This window comes from Chinchilla lanigera, unplaced genomic scaffold (genome assembly GCF_000276665.1).
Source record: "Chinchilla lanigera isolate Chin_1 unplaced genomic scaffold, ChiLan1.0 scaffold00033, whole genome shotgun sequence".
Classification (NCBI taxonomy): Eukaryota; Metazoa; Chordata; class Mammalia; order Rodentia; family Chinchillidae; genus Chinchilla; species Chinchilla lanigera.
In genome coordinates this window covers 23,225,393-23,253,383 of record NW_004955434.1, presented here as the reverse complement: position 1 = coordinate 23,253,383, position 27,991 = coordinate 23,225,393, and the positions used below count along the sequence as shown (strand labels likewise).

Here is a 27,991-nt window from a genome sequence, read left to right as displayed (position 1 = left end):
TCTTCTGGTAAAATACCCAGAAGGGGAATAGCTAGGGTAAGTGGGACCTCTAATCCTAATTTTGTGAGGAATCTTCACACTGATTTCCACAGTGGGTGCACCAGTCTGTACTCCCACCAGCAGTGGAGAAGGGTCCTTTTTTCCCCACAGCCCCTCCAGCATTTGTTATTGGTTGATTTCTTGATGATAGACATTCTTTCTGGGGTAAGGTGGAATCTCGGTGTTGTTTTAGTATGCATTTCACAAATGACCAATGAGGGAAAGGAGAAAAGAAAGAAAAAAGGAAGGGAAAAAAATATATATGTATATGCAAGGATAGCTGGGATAATTGCACTGCTGATGTCTATTGGTTTATTGAAAGGAACAGTTAATGCTTAAATTTTCTTTTTTGGCCAATTTTGCATGCTTGTATCTGGTAATCTGAACAACTAGTTTGAAGACAACAATATGCAATACAACAACTATTGTTGAGTTCTTACTATCTTGTTTAGTGAAGCTTTGTATCATTTCTAATGTTTTGTTTTATTATTTTTATTCTTTTTAATTGATCAATCTTGCATTCTTACATCTGGTAATCTGAGCAACTTCATTGAAGATAACAATATGTAATATAACAACCACTGTTAATTTCTTACCATCTTATTTTCAAATTCTGTATTTTTATTGTTTTTGTGTTGTTTTGTTTTTGTCTTTGTTGTTATTTTGTTACTTTTTTTCTCTTTAAAATAAGAAATATAAAAATATAAAAAATATAAAATTAACATTTAAAATATCTTTTCCTCAAAATGGTTTTGGTGTTGATTAGAAAATCAAGGAGGCTCTTGTTGGAAGGTCTGATGTTCTAGAAGCTCTTTTAAAGAATAGACTGCTGTCTACACAGCAGGTTCTGGAGTAGACCATAAAGCAATACGTGCGGAAAAGTTTCAGTGTTCTCGAACAAGGTACTGAGAGTCACGTCATCTGGATTTTGATACCAGATCTGCAGGAAAATCATTTCCATTTAAAAAAATTTATGTCTTTTGTAAAAGGCAGATAAATAGCAACAGCACCTAAATCTTAGCGTCTTTGTGGAGAATAAGTCAAATGATGTATCTAGAACCTGTCAAAAAGTAACCAATAAATATTTTTATCCACTTAAGAGTACCTCCTAAATTGTCTCACTATATTGACATTCACTGTGCTAATTAGAGTTAAATAACTATCAGGTAATCTGTTAATTAACTGGGCCAACATACATGGAAGGAGGCTTCACATATCCACATGTACGTCAATGTGTTGAGGTTTGAAGGACTGTCAATTGCTAATTTGTATGCAACTGAAAACCCATCACTAACATCTAAAAACATCAGCTGGTATCTTCCCAGGCAGTGAGTTTTACTGTAGAGCTCCAGTCTCCCTTTTAGGAAGTGTCCCCTTCTCAGCTGAAGAGCTGTGTGACATCATGGGTACCTTGCCACCCTGGAGGCCAGGAGACTTGGGGTACGTGTGCTTCCCAGTCTGCCACTTGTCCAGGCCTGTCACCTCAGCTCTCTGCTCCCCAAATCTGTATTTATAAAAAGGTGCAGTAGGCTAGTATCCGCATATTTTATTTGGAGGGGACTCTAGATATTATCTTAGTAAAGCTCTATTTTTTCAACACAAACAGCCTATGATTCTGACATATATCATCCCACTGTTTTTATTCCTTAATCAGCTTTTAAAATAAAGACAGCTACTAAAAAACATAAAGCAATCCCTTTATATTTTCCTTTAATCTCAAATATATTTTCTTTTGTCCATTGAGAGCAAAGTAAAATGTCCTATAAAACATGCAAAAGTATAGAATGCACAGGACATTAATATAACATAACTTTTATATTTACAATGGGGAGAAAGGACTGTATTTTACTGAACCTAGTAATTGGAGGTTAACCAAAAATGTGTGAATTCTCAGTGATTTCTGAATGCTTTCTGACTTGGAATATATAATATAAATTCTCAGAATGTTAAAAATTTTTTGTTTTCTACTAGCTTATGAAGGTTGAGATTATATTACACCCCTGAAAAGAAAAACCTACAATGGCTTCTCTATTTGAAGAAATCTAAATTTCTCAGCCTGTCATTCAAAACCTTTCACAACTCACTCCCAACACACTTTCAATTTCATCTCTTATTCTCCCCTTCTCTGGCCTCTAGTCTCCCAAGCCTCCCTGCACTGTCAGGCCTTTCCCTCTGTTCTGGCCACACCCTTCATGAGGACGGCCTTTCTCACACCCAAACTACAAACTCTACCCATTTTTCAGGATGCAACTAATACACTGCCTTCTTTGCCCAGGCAGCAAGTAGGGCACTCTCCTGTGGTCCCGTATGTACCACATCCTGTGCTACGATTACTTTCCCCTGTCACTGCCACCCTCTCTGGAGCAAGGAGCATGTTTTCGTTATAGAATCTGATATATGGAAAACTGAATAAAAGCTCGCCAAAGTTAAGAGAAACATATGTGCATGTGGCAAGAAGACAGGAAGTACCCTAATTCAGAAAAAGTATGTTTTCACTCATTATATGTACTTTGGAAACTTGAGAAAAACAGAAAGGAAATACAATTTATCCATAACCCAGCTTCCTCAGAGACAGTCACTGTTAATAATTTAGTATACATATTTCCAGCTAAAGCACACTTTTAAAAGAAGCTCTGGTTTTAAAAATTAGAAAATTACTTATATGGCCTCACAGATGATCCTAATTCTTGTCTTTGCTGTTTCTTTATTAGCTCACTGAGAGAATAATCATCCTTTTTGTGGTGATCACCAGTCAAGAGGAAATCCAAGAAAAATATGTGGTGTGTGTTTTATTCATCTTTTGGAATCTACTGGATATGGTTAGGTAAGAAGGCAAACTTATTTCTTAAAAGGAGGCCAAATTGCTTTCTACACTGAAACCAATAATATCTCCTTATATTTGGTTACTCTGAATGAGACAGAAAAACATAACCTCTTTTCAAATTGTTTTATCCTGATATGGAAATGTTTTTAGTGCTTTCCAGAATGGGCATGTCAAAGATAATGAAAACCTATCATGGTATTACAAAAGCATATCAGTACCTTCAGGTTTTCAGCACGAGGCTTGGCATAACACCAACTTGAAGCAAGCCTCACATTGTGCTAAGGAAAGGCATTTCTTATGATCGCTCTAGTGCATACTGCTTTAATAAGCAAACCAGGGTTTTCATTGTGTCACTGAGAGAATTTACTAAGTTGGTTTCTGTGAATTCAAGAACATTTTAAACATAGGACATCATCTCTGTGGAACCAAAAATGCGCTTCCACATCTAATTTTGTATATAATTCCAGTGGGTCCAAAAAACTGACTCAAGTTCTTTTGTGGAACCCCCAGGAACTCTGGCTCTAGATAGTCTTTAGTTTCCACCTAATTCTAAATCTTTACAGTGAGAGGTGCCTAGCCCACTCTTCAAGCGGTGATCTAACCAGTCTCCCTTGCTCAGTGAACTGCCGTAGCTCTTCCGGGTAGTGCCCTAACTTGTACTTCAGCTCCCGCAAATGCCCTGTCTCACCCCACACGGAAGTGCTGTATGTGAATAGGTCAGAAAAAAGTCCAAGATTTTGCCAGGTGTGGTGGTGCACACCTGTAATCTCAGTACTTTGGAGGCTGAGGCAGGAGGATTGTCATGAGTTTGAGGCTAGCCTGGGTTACATAAGTGAGTTAAAGGCCAGCCTGCACTACAGAGTGAGACCCTGTCTCAAAAAAAACCAATCCCACCCCTCCCAAACCCTAAGATTTTTAGCTGAGGTTATATAAATTATGTATTTATATTAGTAACAGTTGGATTAAAATATGTCTAAAAAATGGGTGGAATGCTAAAGAAAATAGAATAAAATATTTTGCTGGATTAAAATGACGAAATTATTCATTTTTCAAGTAGTTTTGTAGACTAAGAGCAAACTTTATAGCCTGTGATTTACTATTAATGCAATACTGGAGCCTCACTGGGACCACAGTCTTCTAGTATGTAGGAAAGTTGGTATGTTGGACTCTTTTCAGTATTGAGTCAATCTCAGACAACCTCAATAGACACAAAAGAGAAGAAAACAACTTCTGCATCAACATTGGTAGCAAGCTATCATATGATGCCTTGTGGATATAGAGGTAAAATATCTCAAAATAAAACCCATACATTACTTGCTAAATGTTCTGGGCAAAACACACATCCTGTTTTATTCTAACAACCATATTGAGATATAATTCACATACCATAAAGTTCACCTTTTTAAATGATAAAATTCTGGGTTTTATTATATTCAAAGAGATGTACACCCATCACCACTACCTGAGAACATGTTTACCACCCCAGTGAAGAAAGTGCATACCCACTGGCAGTTACTCCCACTCCCCACTGTGAGTGTCCACGTACAAGACTTTGTGCACATGTTTTCGTTTCCCTTATACCTAGGAAGGAAATTCTTGGGCCTCTGCTTTCAAATTCTACTTTTCTCTATAAAACGGGTGCAGAATTATCTCCTAGTCTATCCTAGGGAAATTCTTTAATGAATAATGACTTGTTGAAGACATCTGTGAAAAATCAACTGCAACATCATCGTTAATTGTGAGACTGATGCTCTCCTCTTACGAGAGGAACAACAGGAAGATGTGCGCTCTTTCCATTTCTATTCAGCACTGTATTGGAAGCTCTAGCTGTGGCAATTAGCAACAAAGCAGAACACTGTAAGAGGCAAATAGACTGGGAAGGAGTAAAACTATCTCTATTGGAAGATGATATGCTACATAAAAAATCATAAGGGACACACAAGTTTATAGGTCAATACAAAAATCAATTCTATTTCTATATATTTGCAATGAACTATGCTAAAATAAAATTAAGAAACATGTTTACAATAATATCAAACAGAATAAAAGAGTACTTAAATACAAGGAAAATTATAAAATTTTGAAAAATTTAAAATCTTAATAAGTGGAAAGACATGCCACATTGGTTGAAGACTTAATATTAAGATAGTAATACTCCCAAAGTGGTGTGTGGATTCAATGCAGTAACTACTAAAATTCCAGCTGGCAGCTTTGCAGAAATTAAGAAACTGATCCTAAAATTCATACACAAATGCAAGGAACTAGGCATAGCCAAAACAATCTTGGAAAAGAACATAGAGGATTCACACTTCCCAATTTTAAAATTGACTACAAAGTAACAATAATCATGAATGTGGTATTGGTATATGCAACAATCATAGAATAAAACTGATAGTCTAGAGATAAGCTCTCATATTTTTGGTCAATTAAATTTTGACACAGGTGCTAAGAGCACTCAGTGAGGAAAGAATCTTCTCAATGACTGATATGAGACAAACTGGATATCCACATACAGTAGAATGAAGCTGGATCCTTACTACATGTATGAGAGTGGATGGACATGATCAGTTCACAATGTATGCATATATGGGACTATCACAGTAATTCCCTTTAATCTGTACAATAAATTAAACTCTTAGAAGAAAACACAAGGATAAATCCTTATGACTGCAGTTTTGGCAACATATTCCTTGATATGACACAAAAACCACAAGCAACAAAAGCAAAAACGTGTCAACTGGATTTCATTCATAATGGGTCTTTTTTCTGTGTGTGTGTTTTTGAGACAAGGTCTTGCTATGCAGTTCAGGCTGGCCTTGAACTCACTTGGTAGCCCAGGCTAGCCTCGAACTCCTAAAGATCCTTGATCCTCCTGCCTCAGCCTCCTGAGTGCTGGGATTACAGGCGTGTGTCACTGCGCCCAGCTCATAATGGGTCTTAAACATGAGAAGATCCCTATCTTGTTTCTAGTAAGAGGAGAAAAAAAGATAAGTGAGATGCTATGTTTCACTCAGATTAGTAAAAACTAAAAAGTGTGATAATATGCAATGTTAGTAAGAGCTTGGACCACTAGTATATGTATATGCAGTAAATACACACATAAATAGGCATACACAAAAATATTTCTAAAAGGGTACGTAGGAAACTGGAATTGGTCATTGTCTCTAAGTAGAAGCTGGGTCCGGAAATGAGAAAGGTTGAGTTTTCTCTAGTCATGTTTTCAAGGTTCTTTTTGGTTTGTTCTATCTTGCCATATATATTTATTGCCTATACTAGTGGTTCTTGAAGTGTGGTCCCTGGATCAGCCATCAACCTCACCTGGCACTTGTTAGTAATAACAAATTCTCAAGTTCTACTTCAGACATACATGATCAGAAACTCAGCCAAGTGTGTGGGGGGGTTATAACCCAGCAAGTTGTTCTTTAACAAGCCATCGGAGTCATTCTGATGGCTGCTGATACCTAAGAGCTACTGGCCTATTCTACTCAAGTAAATAAAAATATGTACACCGCGCTGTCTACTACTTCACACTGGTTAGTTTGAAGCTGCCTACTTTATCCCAAACCAGCCCCCAAGCCAGCTTTTACAACTGAACATACAAGTTGGAACAACTACAGATACTGAACTGAGGAGTTTAGAAATCAGATTTTAATAGTTATTTCTGAAATACTGACAAATATATGTCTTAAAAAAAAAAACCTAACTGCTTGCTGCATAAGATAGGGTTGGCTTTTCAATAAAACTGAACTCATTAAATCAAGGAAACTTGTAACTATAATTTCTTGTGAGGGGATATTAGTTACATTTTTGCTGTATTTAACCCTATAATTATCTATGATCCATCCCATGAGACCAACCAGAGTGACAGGGTCCCCACCACCCTTTTTTAAACCTCTTCTCTTGGTTAAATTACAGGAAGTAGTCTATAGTTTCACACTTTTATCCCTGTATTTAATTATGTAAGGTATTGTCTTCTGTTGTTTCCCAAACATCATCATCAGATGATGCTCATAAGCCCCTTCCTTCCTCTCAGGTACACTCACAGCATGCTGGCAGTCATCGGAACATCCTACGCTGTCTTGACATGGCTCAGTCAAACACTATGGATGCCCATTTATCCCCTATGTGTTCTCGCTGAGGGTAAGAAAGGAGTTGTACTGCTAACTGACCAAAGCCGTGTAGTCACACTAGTTCAGTAATTTTTGATGACTGAATTGCTATTATTACTCAGTGTATCTTTCCTGGCAAATTTCCCTTGCTGCAGAAAAGGAAAGCTTCAGAGAAGCCGCTCTGTGCAACAGACAAACATTGGATAAGGAATAAGAAACCTGAGCTCAAGCCCTTAACTTCATTGTCTGTATGCATTTAGGATAACATTTAACCTGAGCCTGTTACTTGCCAAAGAAGGGTTAAGCACTGAGAAATTCTATGATCTTTTTACTTTTAATGCATAGAGTTTCAGTTTAGTTTGGCCAGACTCTCCTTTCCACTTACCTTCCCCCACTGAACCTGTCACTTTCTGAGGAAAGTGCTCCTTGACTTGTTGAGGGAATTACCCGTAGTACAGCATCATGAACTGGTCTTCTGCGGGGCCTGTCTCAGTTGTAACTAGATATTTATATGATTCTCTGACTAGTGAAGTTTTCCTGCTTAGACTTTTAAGATGCATGAAGGTACAGGGATATACCTGTACCTTCCTTCCTCTTATGCATTAGTATACATGCTCACCAAACACAGATGACTTACTGGCTGCAGCATGAAATAGGCTAATTACATATCCTAAATATAAACCTAAAACTTGAAATCAAATAATTAAAACCACCAATCTACAAAGAGCTTGAGGATATTTGGAGACTATATATGCTTTTTTCTGTAATGGATTTGACAGATTGGTAGGGAGCTTTCTGAAAGTCATGATTAAAGTTTTTGAAAATGAGAGGTATAAAATAATAAAGAAGCATGTTAAGATAACAAAGGGAAAACATAAAATGTATTTTCTATCCATTGTTGAGCAAAAAAAATGAGCTTGGATGTAATAAATCATATTAGAAAGAATTAAACAATTTTTTTTTCAAAAACAGTAGATAGTCCTGAAAACCCATAAAAACTGATTGCCCTTTTTTTTTTTTTAATAAAAAAGGAATTAAGATGGGTTATGTACATGTACCAATTCCCCACAAGGAATGTAAACACTGTGTACTACAAATATATTAATAAAATGAAATACCTTACTCATTGAAACATTATGTTCCTTTTTTACATGAAAATACTGTAAAAGAAATAAAAAGCGAGGGGCTGGGGATTTAGCTCAGCAGCACAGCGCCTGCCTGGCAAGTGCAAGGTCGTGAGTTTGATTCCCGGTACCAGGAAAAAAAAAAACCAAAAAAAAAAAAAAAGAAATAAAAATTGAATGGTGGAATACTGGTCAAAGGATATAAAGTGTAAAATAGACAGGAAGAATACATTTTTGAGATTTCACAGTTGGATGGCTGTTGTTAGTAAATGTGTATTTCAAAATAACTAAGTGTAAACTTTTAATGTCCCACTACCCAAAATAAATGAAGTGATAGGTATGGTAGCTTGACTTCAGCATTCCACATTTTAAACATACATCAAAACATACAGTGAACCCCATATATAGCTTTGATGTGTCAATTAAAATTAATAAAAATTTTAAAATAAAATTTAAAAAGATTACATAAAGGGATAAGGTACTAATCCCTTCTTAAAAATGAGGATTGAATGAATGCATAAGAAATCTTTCCATTCTCGTGAATTCTAAGCCTGCCCTTTTCCAGGAAAGACATGCTCTTACATAGTTGCCACACAATCCATCTTCTTTTGTTAGATTTATAAACTTACAATTGCAAGGTAAGGTTATTTGCAGAAAAAAAAATCTAGAAACATCAACAATATTTAATAACAATGATTAATTCAGGATTGTAAAATATGTATAATTTTATCTGTTTCTATATATTTCAAATGCACTATAATATAAAAGATGCAGTTAAGAAAACTCCTTACCTGTTAATAACTAATTTTAATAGCTATTAATAAAGTTAATACTGTTAAGTATCTGTAATTTTCCCACCTGATAAAGTACATATAAATGACACAATTAACTACTTATATGATGAAATATTAGAGACTTAATATTAATATTAGATGGCAGATTTGTGTCAGCAGCAGGTCCTGTACTGTTCCTACTTGTGCCTGAGCTCTTTTGTTTCATATCTTTCTTTTTAAAAATATTTTATTTTGAAATAATTTTAGATTCACAAGAAAATGCAAAATGGTACAGAACTGCCATCTACTCTTCATCCAACTTACCCTAACGATGACATCTTCTTACATAACCACAGTACACTGTCATCTCATCCCATGGAATGTGAAAAATCTGCACACAGGTTGCAATTTCATGGAACTTCCATCACTATCTGATTATCAGCTTCCTCCTTCAAACTATTTTTGGCCAGCATTTCTAACAGAATTCCTCAGCATGTTTCTTAAGTACTATTGAGGGTTAGGGAGGGAGAAGATGATATTCCAAGGCCAGTTATGTTGATAAAATGTTGGGTGAGCCAGATATGGTAGTACATGCTTGTAATTCCAGGGCTCTGGGAGTCTGAGGCAGGAGGATTACAGTTCAAGTCCTGCCTGAGAGAGTCTGTGACTCAAAAATAAAAAGGGCTAGGGATCTAGCTCAGTGTGAAGGCCTTTGGTTCAGTCCCCAGTACTGCTCCCCAAAAGTGATACCAGTTTTTTTTTGCAGAATTTCTAGAATCGCTACGTGAATATTCAATGTGTGTTGTACCACTCCAAAATGAAAGTATGTGCAACATTTTGCAAATTCATTTGCTTATCACTGCTATTTGTGGCAAGGGTACCAGATGTATTCTGAATTACCCTTTTAAGAAATATTACAATCTTTCTATGTAAGCATAACATGAAACATACAATGTAAAAATTTGGTAAGTCCAACTGCTGTAACAGCCTTGCCAACTTAATCATATTTCTATTTCTATACCAAACTGCAACTTTAGCTAAAGACTTTAGCAATCGTCAAAAAACTGTCACTGTCAAATTCAAAATGTACTTCAACTTTGGAGACATACAAACACATCCCCATAACAAGGAAACGTTTATATTTTTTTCTTTGAACAGCATTTGCCATCTATCAATCGCTGCCTTATTTTGAATCATTTGGCACTTACTCTGCCAAGCTACCCTTTGACTTAACCATCTACTTCCCGTATGTGCTGAAGCTGTATCTCATGATGCTCTTTATAGGTAAGTGGCTGTTTTATTTTTGCATTCTTCCTGTTCCTTCTGGTTTATGAGGCCATCTACAAATAAACAAGTTGTTTGAAAGTGGGAAAGACTACAGAGGAAACCTAACATGATGAACTAGATTGTGCTGTTAAAGCATTTGGAAGTTACAATACTTTGGGCAAGGCATCACAAGACCAAATATATCACTGTTTCACTGTATGAACAGAAACAGTCTTACTATTGGAAAATGTAACTGTGTTAGGTATGAAATATGGAAGTTTTGACCATAAGCACAGGTATCACCACAGATCACCAAGGACATGTCAAACAGAGGAGGACTGGCTATTTCTGCTTTTCCCATTTATAGCTATTCTTTCCTGTTTGGCCTTGCATGTTAGTTCTTCCTAGCAAGCAAATGGGAGTAGGTGCTAAAGACTCAAGAAAAATTTATGGAACAAAAATTTACAGTTGGGTGGGTTTTTAAGAAGGCTGAATAGAGGCACCCAGCACTCACTGGCTCCTCAACAATGAACAACCAAAGCAATAGGTGAATAGCTGCATTAAATAGTGAATAGCTGAGGTGAGTGGGCATGGGAGAACACTGGAAATCAGTAGGAGAAAACTAGAAACTCTTAGCATTCAGACTTGGAACTACAGCCTTGTAAGAGCAACAAAATATCCTAGTACCTGCTGACCTGGCTTTATAACCAGGAGGAGGAAGAGTCTCCCCTCTGTAAGAATAATAGGGAAAGTTCCAGCAAACTCCTTATCAGTGCACATGCTGGCAACCTTAGCTATTGGAAAGTTCCACAACATTCATGGGCTTACAGCTACATAGCCTGAAATCCACACAGTTGTACTTTTTTGAGAAAGATTTCAGATAATCCCTAGCGTGCGCGCGTACACACACACACACAAACCCAAAAACCTCCAGGGTACCATAGCCAGGAAAGAGCTTGGTAAGAGACATGTTGTCTAAATTTGGACAGCCATGGGTGTTAGAAACGCTTGCTTGTTCAATCTCTCGGGCTCTATAGACATCCCAGACATCCCATTGGCCAGAGGGTAGCTGCCTTATCAACCAAAGTTGGCCCAAGAGAATGACTGAATAAGACCACTGCCTGGTAGGAGGCAGGTGAAACGAGAACACAGAGCACCACCCACAGGAACCAGGAAGCTGAGGAGCCGAAACCAGGGATGAAGGCATCCCCCACAGGGTTCCTGCACCGCTCCTCACTCAGCACTGTGCACACGTGCCCCGCACCAACAGCACTGGAGACGGATTCCTGGTTCCACACCTGCCCTAGAAGAAAGAGTCCTTGAGCCTGCAGATAGGGCCTTTGACATATTCCATTCAGACAGAAAAAAGAAATGAATACTCAAGAGCTTTGAGATACTATTAAGTAAACCTCCGTATCACTGGAATACGGTAAGTCCTCGATTTACAACGGCTTCCACTCAGGGATAACGCTTGTAAATCAGATTTGTTTGTAAGTTCAACAAAGTGAGTCTTATTTACCTTGGACACAAACGTACAACGTACATTGCTTTGTGCTTCCCAGCGTCCCCGCTAAATCACCACTGGTTGTGCTCTTGCTTCTGGACATCCTGCGCTCTGCCTGAGCAATGTACTGCTGCACACTATGGCACTGCACAGTAAGCACACAGCAGCACAACTGTGATGATGTCTGGAGACACGTGAGCTACCATGATTAGCTCCCACCTGTGAATGTTTGTAATGTGAGATCTGGTCATATCTGTGAAAGTTGGCAACTCACATGTTTTAAGTAGAGGACTTACTGTATCTTAAGGTAGAGAGCTGAAGGTTAAAGACATGCCATATACAGGAACCTAATTCTTAATGAATGTGAACAGTATATGTCATAAACATGAGATAAGATTAATATCAAGAAGAAAGAAAATGGGGAAATGAATTTAGAGGAGGATGGAGGGAGGTGGAAGGAAGGGGAAAGGGATTAAAAAAGAAGCTGTATTATATACATGCACTCAGTCCCCAAGATGTGTGTAAACTGCACATACTATAAACATGTAGAGCAGAAAATGTCTCTAATCTTTGGAAAGACAGGAACACCGTGATGCACGAGGCTCATAAAACCCCATATACACATGACCAGACCAGAACTGATCTTCCCCATGAATATCAACTGTCATATTTTTAAAGTACAGTACAAAGGAGTAATTTTAAAATCTGCAAGAAGAAAATGCCAAGTCATATTTAAGGGCATATTCTTTGGAGTAATAACAAATTTCTTAATGGAAACCCTACAGGCCAGGAGAGAATGGAATGATGTATTTTAAGTCCTTTAACTGTCAACCAACATTACTCTGCCTCAGTGATCTCCTTCAGAAATGAAGGCAAAATAAAGACCTTTCAAGATAAGCAAAAATTCAGGGAGTTCATGACTAGCAGGCCAGCATTACAAAAAATGCATAAGACATACATCTAGAAATGGAAGATTACATCATGATAGCATGTGAGAGTGTAAGTCCCACTAGGAGAATCTATAGACAAAATAGAAATAAGAGCTAAACATAATAATATAATAGACCATTAAACCACAAAGATAAGAGGATACTCAAAACTAGAAAAAAATCAAAATAATAGACGTAAGTCCATACTTTAAGAACTTTGAATGTAAATAGACTAAGTTCTCCAATTAAAAGATACAGACTGGTTGAGTGGATTTAAAAAATTAAGGCCTAACAATGTGTTGCTTACAAAAAACTCACTTTTCCAATAAAGATGCATGCTAAAAGTGATAGGATAGAAAATTATATATCCAATAAAATGAATAAAGTGAACAGAAGTAGCTATTTTAAAATACAGTGTAAGAAAACACTGTAGAGACAAAGTCACTATATAATGATCAAGGGATCAATTATTTAAGATATGATAACTAGAAATCTATTTGCACCTAACTGAAGAAGGTCCAACTTTATAAAACAAACACTATCAGAACTAAAGAGATAGGTTCCAATATAATAACACTGTGGGATTTCAATACCCCACTCTAGATGGTCAGACTATCCAGTTAGCAAAGAAACATCACAGTTACGCTATACAGACATATACAGAATATTCAGTGTAGCAGCTTCAGAATGTTATTGTTTCCATCAGGATTGGAACCTTCTCTAGAAAAGACCATATACTAGGTGAGTGGGGGTAAGCCTACGGCACACATGCTGCAGTGGGCTGTTTGCAGCATCGAAAGCTCTAAGAAGACTCGCCATCACTGAACTAGGTCTTAAAACAGGACTTAAAATTTAAAAACCTGAAATCATATTGTCTCTTCTCTGATCACAAAAAAATGAAAAGAGAAAATATAAAAAGGCCATAAGCACCTTGAGACTGCACATTACTCTTCTTAACAAAGAGTGAGTCATTAAAGTCAGAAGGGAAATTAAATTTCTTAAAACAAATGAAAACAAAAAATCTGTGGGATGCAGCAAAAGCAACGCTGAGAAGTTTGTAGCAATCACTGACTGCATAAAAAATCAGGTTTCATAAAAACAACCTAGTGGTATATCTCAAGGACTTAGAAAAGCAAGAAGAAACTACACCCAAAATTAGTAGAAGAAATAATAAAAGTCAGAGCCAAAAAAAAAAAAGAAATAAAAATACAAAAGATTGATGAAATGAAAGGTAGTTTTTCAAAAAGATAAACTGACAAACTTTTAACTAGACTAAGAAAAAAGAGCTCCAAATAAGAAATCAAGAAAAAAAAAAAAACTATCACAGAAATACAAAAGATCAGTAGGGATTATTGTGAGAAACTATATACTAACAAATTGGAAAATCTCTAAGAAATGGACACATTTCTGGTCATGTGACTTGGCAAAACTAAACCAAGGATATTGACCTGAGATGCAAACAGGTAGAGATTGGATCAGTAATAAAAAGTCTTCCATAAAGCAAGGCACAGAACTTGATGGCTTCATTGATGAATTTAACCCAACTTTTAAAACAGAACTAATGTCAGCTCTTCTCAAATTATTCCACTGCATTGCAAAGGAAGGAACCTTTTCAAATTCATTTCATGAGGCCAGAGGTCAGGATTTACCCTGTTACCAGGACCTGACAAGGACATGACAATAAAAGAAAACGATAGACGAATACGCCTGATGGACATAAATGCAAACAAAATAACTGCACATCAAATTCAGTAGCACATCAAAAAGATCATGCACCACGATCAAGTTGGTTTCATTCCAAGGATGCCAGGATGCTTCAAGATATGCATATCAATAAAAATAGATAGTACATCATACAAAGCAAGTGAAGGCTAAAAACAATATAATTATACCAATAGATAAAAAATTTGATAAAATTCAAAATCCCTTCATGATAAAAGTCCTGAACAAATTAGGTATCGAAGTATTATACTTCAACAACAAAAAAAGCTATATGTAACAAACCAATAACCAGCATCATAATAAGCAGAAATTGAAAGCATTTCCTCTAAGAACACATCAAAGATGTCCACTCCCACTGTTTTTATTCAATATATTTCTGTAAGTTTTAGCCAGAGAAGTTGGGCGAGAGAAAGATATCAAAAGCACACAAACAGTATGGAAGGAACTCATGATGCCTGTTTCTAGATGATATGATTCTCTACACTAAAAAATGTAACGACTCCATAAAGTCTATTAGAACTGATAAACTATTTCAGTTAAGTCACAGGTACAAAATGAACATACAAAAATCATAATTTTTCTGTGCACCAACAATGAATTTGCTGAGAAAGAAAGAAAAGCAATCCCATTTACCACACACACATAGTACTTGTAAATAAACTAAGGGAATAAAAGACCTCTTCATTGAAAATTACAGAATACTAATGAAAGCACTTGAAGACACTGAAAGGTGGAAAGACCTCTCGTACTCATGGATTAAAAGAATTAAGATTGTTAGTCATATTAACTAAGCTGATTTACAGATTCAATACAACCCCTATCAAAATACTATTGACATGCTTTAAAGAACTAGAAAAAACAACCCTAAAATTCATATGGAAGCAAAAAGACACAAACTAGCCAAAATAGTATGGTATTAACATAAAAACAGACACAGAGATGAATAGGACAGAATACAGAAACCAGAAATAAACCCATAAATCTACAGCAAAGTGATTTTTCACAAAGGTGCCCAAAAAGATATACTGGAAAAGGAACCATTTCTTCAACACATGGTGTTGGTCAAACTGGATATCCACACTGAAGACTGAAACTTCTATTCTCACCCTATACAAAAATAAACTGAAAACGCATCAAAGACCTTAATGTAAGGTCTGAAACTACTACTTTACAAATATGAGGGAAATAATTCGAGATACAGTATTGGTACGGACAATGACTTTTCAAAAGCACAAAACAAAAAAATCAAAACTTGCCAAATGGGATTGAACTAAAAAGCTGCATAGCAAAAGAAACAACAGAGTGAAGAGACAATCTACAGAATGAGAGAATATATTTTCCAGCTATTCATCTAACAGAATATCCAAATATATAAAGAACTAAAAAAACTTAAGATAAGTAACCCAAATAAAAATGGGCATAGGCACTAAAGAAATACAAATGGCCAATAAACATATGAACAGGTGCTCAATATCACTAACCGTCAGGGAACTGCAAAGCAAGACTACACTAAGATACCATCACGCCCGTCCGAATGACCATTATAGAAAAACTAATAACAAAATATGCTTGCAAGAATGTGGACAGAAACTCTTACGCACTGTTGGTGGGAATACAAATTTGCATAGCCACTATTGGGAATAGTGTGGAGGTCCCTGCAAACAGAACTACCATATACTTCCGCAGTTCCACTCCTGTATATTTAAGGGAAATGAAGTAAGCATACAAAAGAGACCTGCATTCTTATCTTTATTGTGGCACTGCTCCTAACAGCTAAGATCAGGAATCAGCCTAGGTGCCTACCAACAGATGAACAGGTACAGAAAATATGGTGGGGATAGACCCAATGCATTATTATTCAGCCATCAAGAAAAATGAAATCCTGTCAACTGCAGAAAAATGGAACTGGGGTACATCATGTTAGGTGAAGTAAGCGAGACTCAGAAAACTATGGTGTATCTCTTATATGTACAAAGAAACAAACAGTTGATGTGAAAGTAGAATGATGATTCCTACGGTCTTGGAAGAATGACAGTGGGGTAGGAAGGGGCAAGGGTGGAGGGACAGTGATTGGATATGATCAGGGCACACTGTATGCATGTATGGAGATAACACACTGAATCCTATTAACATTTGCAATTAATATGCTAAGATATTTTTTAAAAAGAGTAATACAGAGAACCTTAGAGTAAAACTGCTAATAAAATTTTTTTGATTAATTAGTTGTTTTGTAGGAAATTGGAAAAAAGATTTCCATTATCAAATTTTCTCAGCTCTAACCTTCACAAATCCTCAACATAATTACCTCTAAAAGGTAATAGTTATTAGATATAAGAAAAACATATATAGACAAAAGACTAATGTAACATTTTAGAGGCAGTGTGGACAGCTACCCTGAAAAAAAAGAATCGTACATTAAAAATAGGAGGACAGGACAGTTTGATTTACTTCTCTTTCTGCACAAAATCTGGATACTACAGTAAGCATTCCTTCCACAAGCTCCCTTGTATCTTGTCCCTGGAATTCAGGCAGCACTCTATGTTATAAAATAATGGCTCTTTCCAAAGACTGAGCGAATCAACTTTTCTAATTTTGCCACTTTTTTCCCACCTTAGGTATGTACTTTACCTACAGTCATCTTTACTCGGAAAGAAGAGATGTCCTCAGAATCTTTTCCACTAAAAAGAAGAAAATGTGAGGCACAGCATTCCATGTGATATGAGAAGAGATGGGATTCAGTAGCAGCACACAACACTGGAAGTATTCTGGTGGAAAAATACTACTTGAGAAAAAGCTATGACATTAATTACCAAATTCTAGGTGACAATAGTTTGTTTTTTTTTAAGACATACTCTGTATACCTTGCTTCATTGAAGCTGTGGATTTTATAGAAGTTACATTTATATTGTGTGAAGTCTGATTATTTTACCATAAGGCTGATGAGAAATAAGTTCAATTAAATTCAGAAAACAAGCTTTATTACCTTAATTACATGTATTCTTTTTCACTTCAAAGCTCTCAAACAGTAGCAGATCTACAGGAAGGAATCACTGTAAAATAACGCTCTGCAGTTGTTTGGGATGACACACTTTGTAGACAAATGTAATTGTCCATGGAACTAACAACTCAATATCTACCTTAAACATTAAATTCACTATGAAATTAACATCTTTCGAAATCCTGTATCTTAGCTCAGGCTGCTATAACAAAACCCCCTAACTGGGTGCCTTAAATAACAGTAATTTATTTCTCATTTTGGAGACTGGGAAGTCTGACATCAAGGTACCAATTCCATTCTTAAGCTTCTCTTTTTGGTTTAGAGATGGATGCTTTTTTGTTATATCTTCATGTAAGGCAGAGATCAACTCCCTTGTGTTTCTTTTTATAATGGCCTAGTCTTATTCATGAGGGTTTCACGCTAATGGCATGATTACCTTCAGAAGTTCTAGCTCCAGTTACCACGCTGGGGTGAGGGCTTAACACATGAATTTTTTTAAAAAACAGATTCAGTCTGTAACAATCTGCACCTGGTTCCACCAAATTCATGTCCTTATCACATGCAAAATACATTAAATTTATCCCAACAGACTTTATTCATTCCTGCATCAACTCCAAGGTTTCATCACACTATCATCTAAATCACGTAGATAAAGCCAGCATGGTTATGCACACCTGAAATCCCAGCACTTAGAATGCTGAGGCAGGAGAATCACCTGAGTATGAGGCCAGCCTGGGCTACATAGTTCCTGGCAGCTTGAATTACACAGTGAGACTCTTTCTTAAAAAACAAAATAAAAAAATCAGGTAGGTGATACTCAAGGTAGAATTAATCCTGAGGCAAAACTCTTCTCTAGCTATGTACCTGTGAAGCCAAACAAGTTATGTGCTTCCAAAATGTAGTATAGTGGTAGGACAGGCAATGGATACATACTCCCATTTCAGAAGGTGGAAAGAGTGACGGGTCTGCAGTAGGTCCAAAATTTAGCAAGGCAGACTCCATGAGATCTTAAGGTTCAGAAATAATTATCTCTGGCTGGATGCTCTGCCTTCAGGACCCATTGAGACAGGGGTCTTCTCCCCAGGTCTCTGCTCGGTAAAGTCAGGCCCTCACAGCTTTGGATGGCTCCAGCCCTAAAACTCCAGGAAGACCATCGGGCCTGTTGAAACCAAGATGATGACTGCCTTTTGAAACAGGATGCATGTCTGAAGATCTTTAAGTCACCTTTAGAGTCATTCTTTCTTTGTCTGGAAGAATAGTATACATTCGTGGCCAAAAATCCATGGTCTTGTCCTATAAATTCCCAGACGTCCAGCTACCTTCATTTTGTTTCATCTCCATTTCCTCCAGCTGGAACTAGCAGTGTCCCTGCCAGACTGGCTGGGTAAGGCTGTAGTTATACCCATGTTCATCTTATTGGATGGTCTAGTTGCACCCTTAAGTTTTCTCTTTTGAATGTTTTCTTCACTTTTGTAATGGGGCAGGCTGAGAATTTTCCAAACCTTTAAACTCTGGCTAATGTTGGTTAATAACTGTGTCTTCAGTCTACTTCTTGCTTATCCTATTTCACTGTACGCAGTCAGAAGGAAGCAAGCCACTCCTTTAACACTTTGCTTAATGCACTCCTCAGCTGTATACCCAACTTCATTACTCTTAAGTTTCACCTTCCACCAACACTAGAATATAAACACAACTTAGCCAACTTCTTTGCCATTTATAAAAGATCTCCTTTCTCCCAGTTTCCAATAAAATGTTACTCGTTTCCATCTGATGCCTCATCAGAATGACCTTTACTATACTTTCTGTTCATAATGATCCATACATTCTCTAAGAGGCTTTGTCTCCAGCTTTCCTCGATACTTCCTCCCTCAACAAAATCACCTTTATCAATCTCCAGAAGACAATATTAGCTTCTTCTATCATACATCTTAATACTCTTCCAGCTTCTACCCATTACTTCATTCAAAGCTGCTTCTACATTTTTATGCTTTGGCTACTACAGCACCCCACTTCTTGATATCAACTGCTATCTTAGTTTTAGCTACTGTAACAAAAACCTATGAATACTATGACTTAGATAACAGAAATAGGTTTCTCACAATTCTGGAGGCTGGGAAGTCCAACATCAAGGTGTTGCCCATTTCAGTTCTTGGCGAGGCTCCAAGGTAAGGATTGATTTTCTTTGTGGTTTGGAGATAGATGTCTTCTTGCTGTATCCCCACATGATGGAGAAAGAAATTATCTCTCCCATGCCGCCTCTTATAAGGTCACTATTCCCCTTCATGAGGGCTCCACCCCATACCTACTTACTTCTCCAAAGCCCCACCCCAAATACAATCGTTCCAAGAGAAGTAAACTTCTAGCAATTAACTTCAAAAAATGTATTAATAGCCTCTTAGTTACCATGTACCCACCACATTACAAATAAAACACAAGTAAGTTTTAGGCATTTGCATGGATCTCAACATCTGTTTCAAATGTACACTTTCCAAATCAAGAGTCAGAGTGTTTGGATATTTCAGAGACAAACCAAGGCTTTAACCCCACACATTAATTTGTTAGTATATCTCTGCATGGTATTTATCTTGGCAACTTGTATTACAAAAACTAACAGAAGATGACTTTTAAGGAAAATTTCCTTTTGTGTATACTTAGGAACATCTGGTATATAAAAAACAGAGACTTCTGGTTTCTGGAGAACAAACCAAAATATCTTAAGAATATCATTTCTTACCTGAGATTACACAGCTAAGCAAAGGGGAAGCTCTTTTTATTTGTGACCTATATCTCAGAATGGTAGATTTTATAATCTTTTGATTTTCAAATTTAAAGTCTATTAGAGGTTCCAATGAATAGGAAAATCCTAGGACTCTTTCATTTAAGGTTGCCCAGAACAAAATGTAAGGAGGAGGGAAAAGTGGTTAGGGACTTTTTTTTCAGTACTAGGGACTGAACCAGGCCTTCTCACTGAGCTACAACCATGCCACCCAACCTCGTCCTGCCCTCTTTTGAGACCAGTTCTTGCTAAGCTGCTAGATTGCCTGGGCTGGGTTTGAACTTACACTTGTAATCACTTTCCTCAGACTCCCAGGGCACTGACATCAGAGGGAGGTACCAAGGAGCTACCTCCTCCCTCGCACTCCTCTTGTCAAGGGCAGGAGCAGGGGCGAGCTTTGAGAAGAAACTGGGCTGTAATGAACAATCTGAGTTTAGAAGTCCAGGCGGAGTCTTCTTCCCTTCACTTGGGCATTAGCAATCTCTGGCTGCTGATTCAAGGGTGAAAAGAGTAGTCTTTTAGTGCCTACCTCCTCTTCAGTTTTTCTCATTGCAATCATTGTCGGCAAGGTGATCCAGGAATCTAAAGTCCTTCAGCCCACGAAGACCTACTCTAAACTTCCCAATTCTAGAGGCATAGTAATATGAGGCAATGGGATTTTTTGGTTTCGTTTTCAAATCTGAGTGATAAATCTACAGTACACATTAAGATACAAAGAAACAGCTTTGGATCTTAGGTTCTAGGACCTCGATTCTAGGTGAAGCTCTTCTACTCACTAGATATGTTTACTCCATCTTAAAATAGAAAATACAGTGGTACCTTGGTTTATGAATTTAATTTGTTTTACAATTTTGGAGAAGATGGTTGCATTTGTGTTTGTGTGGGGAAGATGGCTATGCTTATGTTTGTTGCCTGATGGGAAGTTTGTGAGCTGAAGCAAAATTTTGCGGAATGCTTTTGTTTGCGAACCAAATTGTTTGTGAAGAGAAGCACTTGTGAACTGAGGTATTACTTTATGCCTTAGGGTACTGTTTCAAGAGTTAAAAAAACGTAAGCAAAAGCTCTGACATACTAACCTAATGGAAAACATTAGATGAATTTCAACCTCTAATCAGTAGGAAGTGTCAGAAAGTGTATATGGGTGGCGAGTAGAAGGAAGCTGGCTTCTACTGTAAATTTTCTACTTTTTGCTTCCTTCAGATTCATTTCCCTCTAGCTCAACCTCTAAGAAAGTAATATATTTGGAAAACAAACCTAGAAGAGCTGTATTTTTTTTTTTTTTTTTTTACCTAGGTGACAGGTACATTTGGTAACAACATGAAAGCACAAGCCACATGGGGACACCAGAAGTTCCACGGTGCTTGTGAAGCATGGGGCTGTGAGCTAAGTGTCTAGGCATGCTACAAAGAGGTACAGTATTTCACTGGTATAATTTTTCTTCCCAGTAGTATATATATGTAGGTATCAGTATGCTGCATACTGATAAGACAAAGCCTTGGTTAATGGCTTCAGGAAGGAAGGATAATTAGCAAACAGATAAAACAAATTTTTTATTTGGTCTTTTTGAGACAGGGTCTCATTATGCAGTTCAGGCTGGTCTTGAGCTCACTTGAACTTGCAACTATCCTCCTGCCTCAGCCTCCCTAAGGCTGGGATTACAGGGGCGTGCAATACCCAGCCCAGATAAAATTTAAAATGTTGGTCAAGTCTTAAGCCATTGAGTCAAACACAACCCTTGTGGATATGGTTACAGACCTTTATTTACTTTAGGCTACCAGTCACCCTGATTAAGAGATTTGTACTTATAAAAAAGGTTGATTTTTGAAAGAGATATTTGTCATTTTTTGCCTGCCTACTGCTCCATCACGTTTTTCCTTGGGAAACCCAGTTCAGATGGTTTGGATGGGGCTGCCTGTGTCCCTTTCTGTTCAGGGACTTAGGAGTAGACCTACAAACCAGGCCTTGTCAGTGAGAGTACTCCACCTCCTTGGGCCCACGTTATGGTGTGTCTGGATGACCCCTCAAATCCTCATGTAGTCATGCAGTCATGGGGCAGACTTCTAGAGTTTATGATTGGTCCATATATATAGGTGGGATAACTGTACTGCTGATGTCTGATGGCTTATTGAGGGGAACAGATAATGATTAAAAGTTTTTTTTATTTTGATCCATTTTGCATGCTTATATCTGGTAATCTGAGCAACTTATGTGAAGACAATAATTTGCAGTATAACAAACACTGGTGAATTCCTACAATCCTATCTAGTGAAACTCTGCATTGTTCTTTTAAAGCATTATTTTCTTATTCCTTTCAATGATTTGATCAATCTTCCATTCTTACATCTGGTAATCTCAGCAACTTTGTTGAAGATAACAATATGTAATATAACAAGTACTGTTAATCCCTATCATTTGATTTGAAACCCTGTATCACTTTTAATGTCCTTGCTTTGTTTTGTTTGTATTTTGCTATTGTTCTTTATCATGGTACTATTTTCTTTACAATAAAAAAAAGAAGACAAAGGGAAGTCATATGCACAAAATTCACAAGATTTTACTAGAATTTAAGTGAGAGAAGAAGATATAGTCAAGTTTTTGCAAAGAACATCTTCATGTTGAACTCTGGCAAAAAAAAAAAAAAAAAAAAAAAAGAGAACTCACGTTGCTGTTTCAGTCTCAACTGCCAGGTTACCAAAGAAATGTACCGTTTTCCTGACAGCCGTGCTGTCAGGAATACAGCCATCTTTTCATGACCCTTCATGCAGGATCAATACCTCAACAGTCCCGGACAGGAATTCTGAAGAAGGGCTTCCATTTCCGTGATTTGCCTCATTCAGCTGAGAACACTGCTGGTTACCACACAGCTGTTCACCAGCCATATGCTCTGGTCCACACGGCCTTCTTCTTAAACTCAGGGAGAGTTCTCAAGGACAACAGGGTGGCTAGGGGGTCAGAAAGCAGAGCACACTGCTGATTTGCTTGACAAGGCCACTTTCATCAAAAAGGTGTCAGGACAGAGTTGGGTTTTTCTCACTTGGCTAATCTTTCAGGCTAAAATTCCCATCAAGACTTGGAAGAATTTTAATGGCAGAAAACTATTTTAAAGGTTTGAGAGCTTGTTTGTTTGTTTTTTAACATCACTCTACAAATCAGTTATTGGCAAATTTTGTAGATTTCAAAATTAAAAACTGCCTCCTCTGGATTGCTGTGGATGTTTGTTTTCTTGATGTGAGTGTTAATTACATGGATGTATTCTCTTCACTAAAATCTACTTAAGATGTGTGCTCTTTTCTATGTAAATATAATTATCACCATTTAATGTTTAATTAAAGCCAAAAAAAAAAAAAAAGCCAGCTGTGGTAGTGCGTACCTGTAATCCTAGCACTCGGGAGACTGAGGCAAGAGGATCATCTGGGCTATATAGTGAGTTCAAGGCCAGTCTGAACTACATAGCGAGACCCTGTCTCAAAACAAACAAACAACCCCCCAACAAGAAAACCAAAAACTCAAGCCCATAAAAAAGTAAAGTTCATGTGCTTTGGAGCAAGAGTGACTGTGCTAAAATATATTTGGGCATGCACTCACAAGTCTATACTTTTGTGCTCTGTCACCAGTCCTCTCAAAGGTCAACTATTCTGTGTAATTCCTTTAGGTAACTTATTACACATCTTATTTTAGAATATTAATATGAACATATTAAAATGTTAGTTAAATATAGTATGTGACATTATTTAAAATATAGTGAACTTAAAATATCATGTAAGTCAGAGTTGCACAGCAATTATGTGTGATTCTAATAAGTTCATGATTATATAATCAAGTACTATATAATGTACTTCCTTGAACCAAATGAATACTTTTCTCATTGGTATCACTTGTTAACTTTGTAACCTAAGAGAGTATACGTTTAGAGCAACCGATGGCATTATGGATACATAGTCATTAAAAAGTATTCTAAACTCCCTGAGGTCAACAAACAGAGGAAGTCCTAACAGCAAGTCTCTAGGGATAGATCATATTCCAGATTCTCAACGAAGTTCATGTGGGGGTGCTGTTTTATCACCTAGATGCTTTCTCGCTCCTTTGGAAGGAGGGAGAAGGACTAGCACCAATGAATTCTTGCTTGTTTCTAACCAAAAAAAATATGCCACACTTAAAATATGGGCCACAGTAGGAATCTAGGCTGGCCAGCTAAGTTATTACAGGGCTGCCAACACGAGCAAGACCTTCCAGGGCACTACGTACAGCACATGTCAGGGACAGCAGCAGTTGCCACTGGCTCCAGACCCCGAGTCATGGATGACAAGCAGAAGCCATCTCAGGCTGCAAAAGCCAATGCCCAAATGGCTTCTCAGATTTGAGTAAAACAATCTACATAATTTTCAGGTGATCTTTTATATTTGAGGATTCTACATTCTTTTTTTTTTTTTTTTTTGGTTTTTCTCTGGTACCGGGAACCGAACTCACAACCTTGCGCATGCCAGGCAGGCGCTTTTGCCGCTGAGCTAAATCCCCAGCCCCTCTACATTCATTATTAACAAAGTCAACAGAAGAGAATAAAAGACATGAAAACTATCTAAATGCCTGATAGTATGGGAAATGCCTAGCTCCTTTGCAAAATACTATGTAGTCATTGATACTACTTATGAAGCTAGTATAATAGCAGGTTTAAATGCTTCAGAATGTTAAAAAGGCAATAATCAAATTGTCTATGTATATTTTATCAACTGTATATGATTATAAATATATAAAACAATGCTTGCACAATACAAATACTTCTGTGGAAATTATCAAAATTGTCTTTGGAAAATGAGACTTGATTTCTCATTCCTGTTCTTTTACTTCTCTGAATTTTCCTACTTATAATTAACACAATTATTTTACCATTATAATAAAATGTTTTAGAACTATTTAAATCAAAGTTAAATTTAAAGGCACTGGAACCATTTTTTGACCCCTTTTCTGGTTCAAAATGCCACGTTAGTGGCCATGCCAGACTGCTGAGCTAAACCAAACCAAGCCTCACAGGAGCCAATATACATGTATATGCCCTTCTGCATCACAGACATCTATACTGGACACAAGGCATGAAGTAATACCTTTTAAAAGATCCTTGGACTTGGCTGAGAGAGCTTCTTTAGGACTTTCCATGATGTTGAACAGCCAATCAATGAACTAGAGTGAAAATAAACAATGTCAGTGAAGAAAATCCTACTATCAGCATGAGATCAGTCCATCCTCTGGGCCTGCATCCATGACCAAATTACAATAGTCTTTAGGTAGTTCCTACCTGGGCTGGGTAGTAGAGATGAAACAGGGACTGAGCACAAGATATGGACAAAACTCATATTTAGTCAAAAGGCCTCATAAAGTCTTAACAACTTCCCCTGCTTAATACCATGAGACCTAGAATAGATTTTAAGAGCAAGCAGCCATGGGTCCAAGGGGTCTGGGTGATTATCTCTAACTACTCTGAGAGACCCAGAGAGGATTATAGCTTTGCCCAATTCTACTTTCAATGAATAGCAGAGCCAAGATTTGAACCCACATATACCTGGCTCCAAAGCCCTTTGCATCATGGTTCCATGTGCACTGGGCCTACATTCCTAGGCTGGGAGGGAAATACAGAACTCAACAAACATAAGCTATTGTTACTGAAACAAATAAATGTCCGTAGATGAACAGAGTTTGTGCCCAAATGAATATGAAATAGAAATTTAAACACAAGAGGCTTAAAATAATTTAGGTAGAGCCAAGTGTGCTAACTGTGAATAAATCCTACACATGAGGTAGAAACTCACAGTACTCATGCATTTGACTGATTTCCAGGATGCAGCCCAAATTGTTTTTCAATTAGACACACAGTAATTTCATCAATGACTGAATATTACCCATCTTGGCTCACTGAAAAACACGTAACATTACTGATAGGTATTAGCCATACAGACAACGAGAAGCTGAGTCAAAGAAAGCTAAACAGAAAGAAAACATTCCTGATTTCCTGCTTTGATTAAAAATTTTTCCTTATTTTCCTTTTAAAATTTTGTTTTATAATATCCTACTAGTAGGTGAATAAATCAAGCACTACAAATAATATAATTGATGCAAGATGTTTCCTCCACTATATTCCAAAGTGAACATGGTGTCTCAGTCCAGAAATAACATGCAGGGAGACCACACTTAAATTTATGTTGATGTAAAGTGAAACACAAAGTACAAAACTTGGGGCAGCAATACTGGTGCTTATCAGATTTAAAAGGGAAAAGAATTTATTTGGGATACTCTATGGAGTTACGCAGAGCTAAACTGTAGGTTCACAGTTCAGAAATATTTTTAAAGATTAATGTTCAGCTTTCAAGAATAAGCAATAAAAAGTTAGACTTAAGCTTTCACCCTCATGAAAAATCCAGTTTTGATTAAGTGGGATTCAAAAAGAATCCTCCAAGCAACAGTACTAAAAAGAGTAATGAGAAGTCTGGGAAGCACAGTATTTCACAGGTTCTGCTCGTGGCCTTGGGGCCTCACATTAAAAACCCAAAAGGTATTTCCTGCAGTTTGGGTTTTCCTGAGGGCAAAAGCAATGATATCGGGCTTTTAAAAAAACTCCGTTTGGCACCTGTCACAAGCAGGGGTTGGTATCATTCTCTGAGACTCTGTATCTAGCAGATATTTAGGCCTTAGTATTAGGGCCTGTGGTGTGATTCAAGTTTCACTTAACTCCCACCTCAAGTCTATGGTAGGAACTGCTACAGACAAAAGCTCATCTGCCCTGCTGAGCAGGTGGTAGCCAACCTCACCTTCTGGGTCTGTTCCTTCCAGGGTTCTTTCTGCAGCAGCAGCAGCATGCTACTGGGAAGAAGAGTAATAGCCTCTTGCAGAGTGACCCTGGGGACTGCACTCTTGCCAAGGAAGCTTGATGCTGACTCACATGGGCCATTCTGATGCCATGGTAACCAACTGGCACTGAGGCCAAGGAGAAGTGGAGCCTCATGGTCTGCCCATGCCACCACTGCGGCAGCAAATATCAGCAATAAGAAGTCCAAAGCCTGTGATGGAAACAGAAGCAACATCAGGTCATGTATTTCAGCAATTTAAAGTAACACATGTTCACAGATACAGTCCCCATCACAATGCAAGGGCACGTTTGCCTTCTCCCACTCCTGCTCCAAAAGAGGACTTGGACTGAACAGCAAACTCCATTTCCATGCTTAATGAAGACACCTTTTAAGGCTTTACATGGTTTTTAAGGTTCCCTGAAGTGAAGATGAAAGATCCAACAGCTTCATTATCCATCCATTTAGATTTTAGACTAATCTACACTCATTAAAAAAAAAATCTAAACACTAGTAATAGGGGTTTCTCTGAGTTGTTGAATTACTATGACTTGAATTATACATCTTTCTGGTAATCTGTATTCTCCATGTCTTTTAAAGTTTTTGTAAGAAAACAGAGAAAGTTAATAAAAACTGAGGAAGTCCAAAGAAAAAGGAACAGATTATGCTAACTTAAAAACTCCTCAATCTCCTAAAATCCTACTCCAATGAACTGAAATTTAAAAAAAAATAAAAATGATGCACAACTCTTCAGGAAAACTGGACAGATTTTCAAAGAGCATTCCAAGTCCTGCAAATTTTACTTACCCATGAAGCATGCTTATAAAAACATTTTTTTTTTTTTACTAAAATTATACTGCAGTCCATTCAAGAAAATGGGAATGAGAAAGAGCTATCTTCCTTTTATTTATTAATCTTTTCTTTTTCTCAAAACTCAGTACCAGAGCTTCCTACTGTTTGGGTCATAGGTCATTTTGTATGAGTGGTGAAAATTCTTTTCCAATATGTGCACACATGCAGGTAAGTACTGGCACACACAGTTTATTTGCATACACTTCACGAATCTCCATATATGGGCCACAGCAGAGGCCAGA

General features: G+C 37.3%; 2 protein-coding genes across 6 annotated transcripts in view; one reads left to right on the top strand and one right to left on the bottom strand.

The window, feature by feature from the left end:
* Hacd4 (3-hydroxyacyl-CoA dehydratase 4) overlaps positions 1 to 17,456 on the top strand; it is a 25,361-nt gene extending 7,905 nt beyond the window's left edge. Inside the window, exons 4-8 of one of the 2 annotated variants that reach the window (XM_013516368.1) lie at positions 2,751 to 2,863; positions 6,897 to 7,003; positions 9,636 to 9,692; positions 10,028 to 10,153; positions 16,906 to 17,456. In XM_013516368.1, the coding sequence (XP_013371822.1) occupies positions 2,751 to 2,863; positions 6,897 to 7,003; positions 9,636 to 9,692; positions 10,028 to 10,153; positions 16,906 to 16,988 (486 nt within the window). In that variant the 3' untranslated portion in view covers positions 16,989 to 17,456. The remainder of the gene's footprint in view (positions 1 to 2,750; positions 2,864 to 6,896; positions 7,004 to 9,635; positions 9,693 to 10,027; positions 10,154 to 16,905) is intronic. The other variant, XM_013516369.1, reaches the window with a different exon arrangement.
* Positions 17,457 to 22,593: 5,137 nt separating this feature from the next.
* Focad (focadhesin) overlaps positions 22,594 to 27,991 on the bottom strand; it is a 279,220-nt gene continuing 273,822 nt past the window's right edge. For all 4 annotated transcript variants that reach the window (XM_005388739.1, XM_005388740.1, XM_013516350.1 and 1 more), the window contains 3 exons: positions 26,862 to 27,110; positions 25,164 to 25,239; positions 22,594 to 23,006 (listed from right to left, as the gene is read on the bottom strand). In XM_005388739.1, the coding sequence (XP_005388796.1) occupies positions 22,933 to 23,006; positions 25,164 to 25,239; positions 26,862 to 27,110 (399 nt within the window). In that variant the 3' untranslated portion in view covers positions 22,594 to 22,932. The remainder of the gene's footprint in view (positions 23,007 to 25,163; positions 25,240 to 26,861; positions 27,111 to 27,991) is intronic.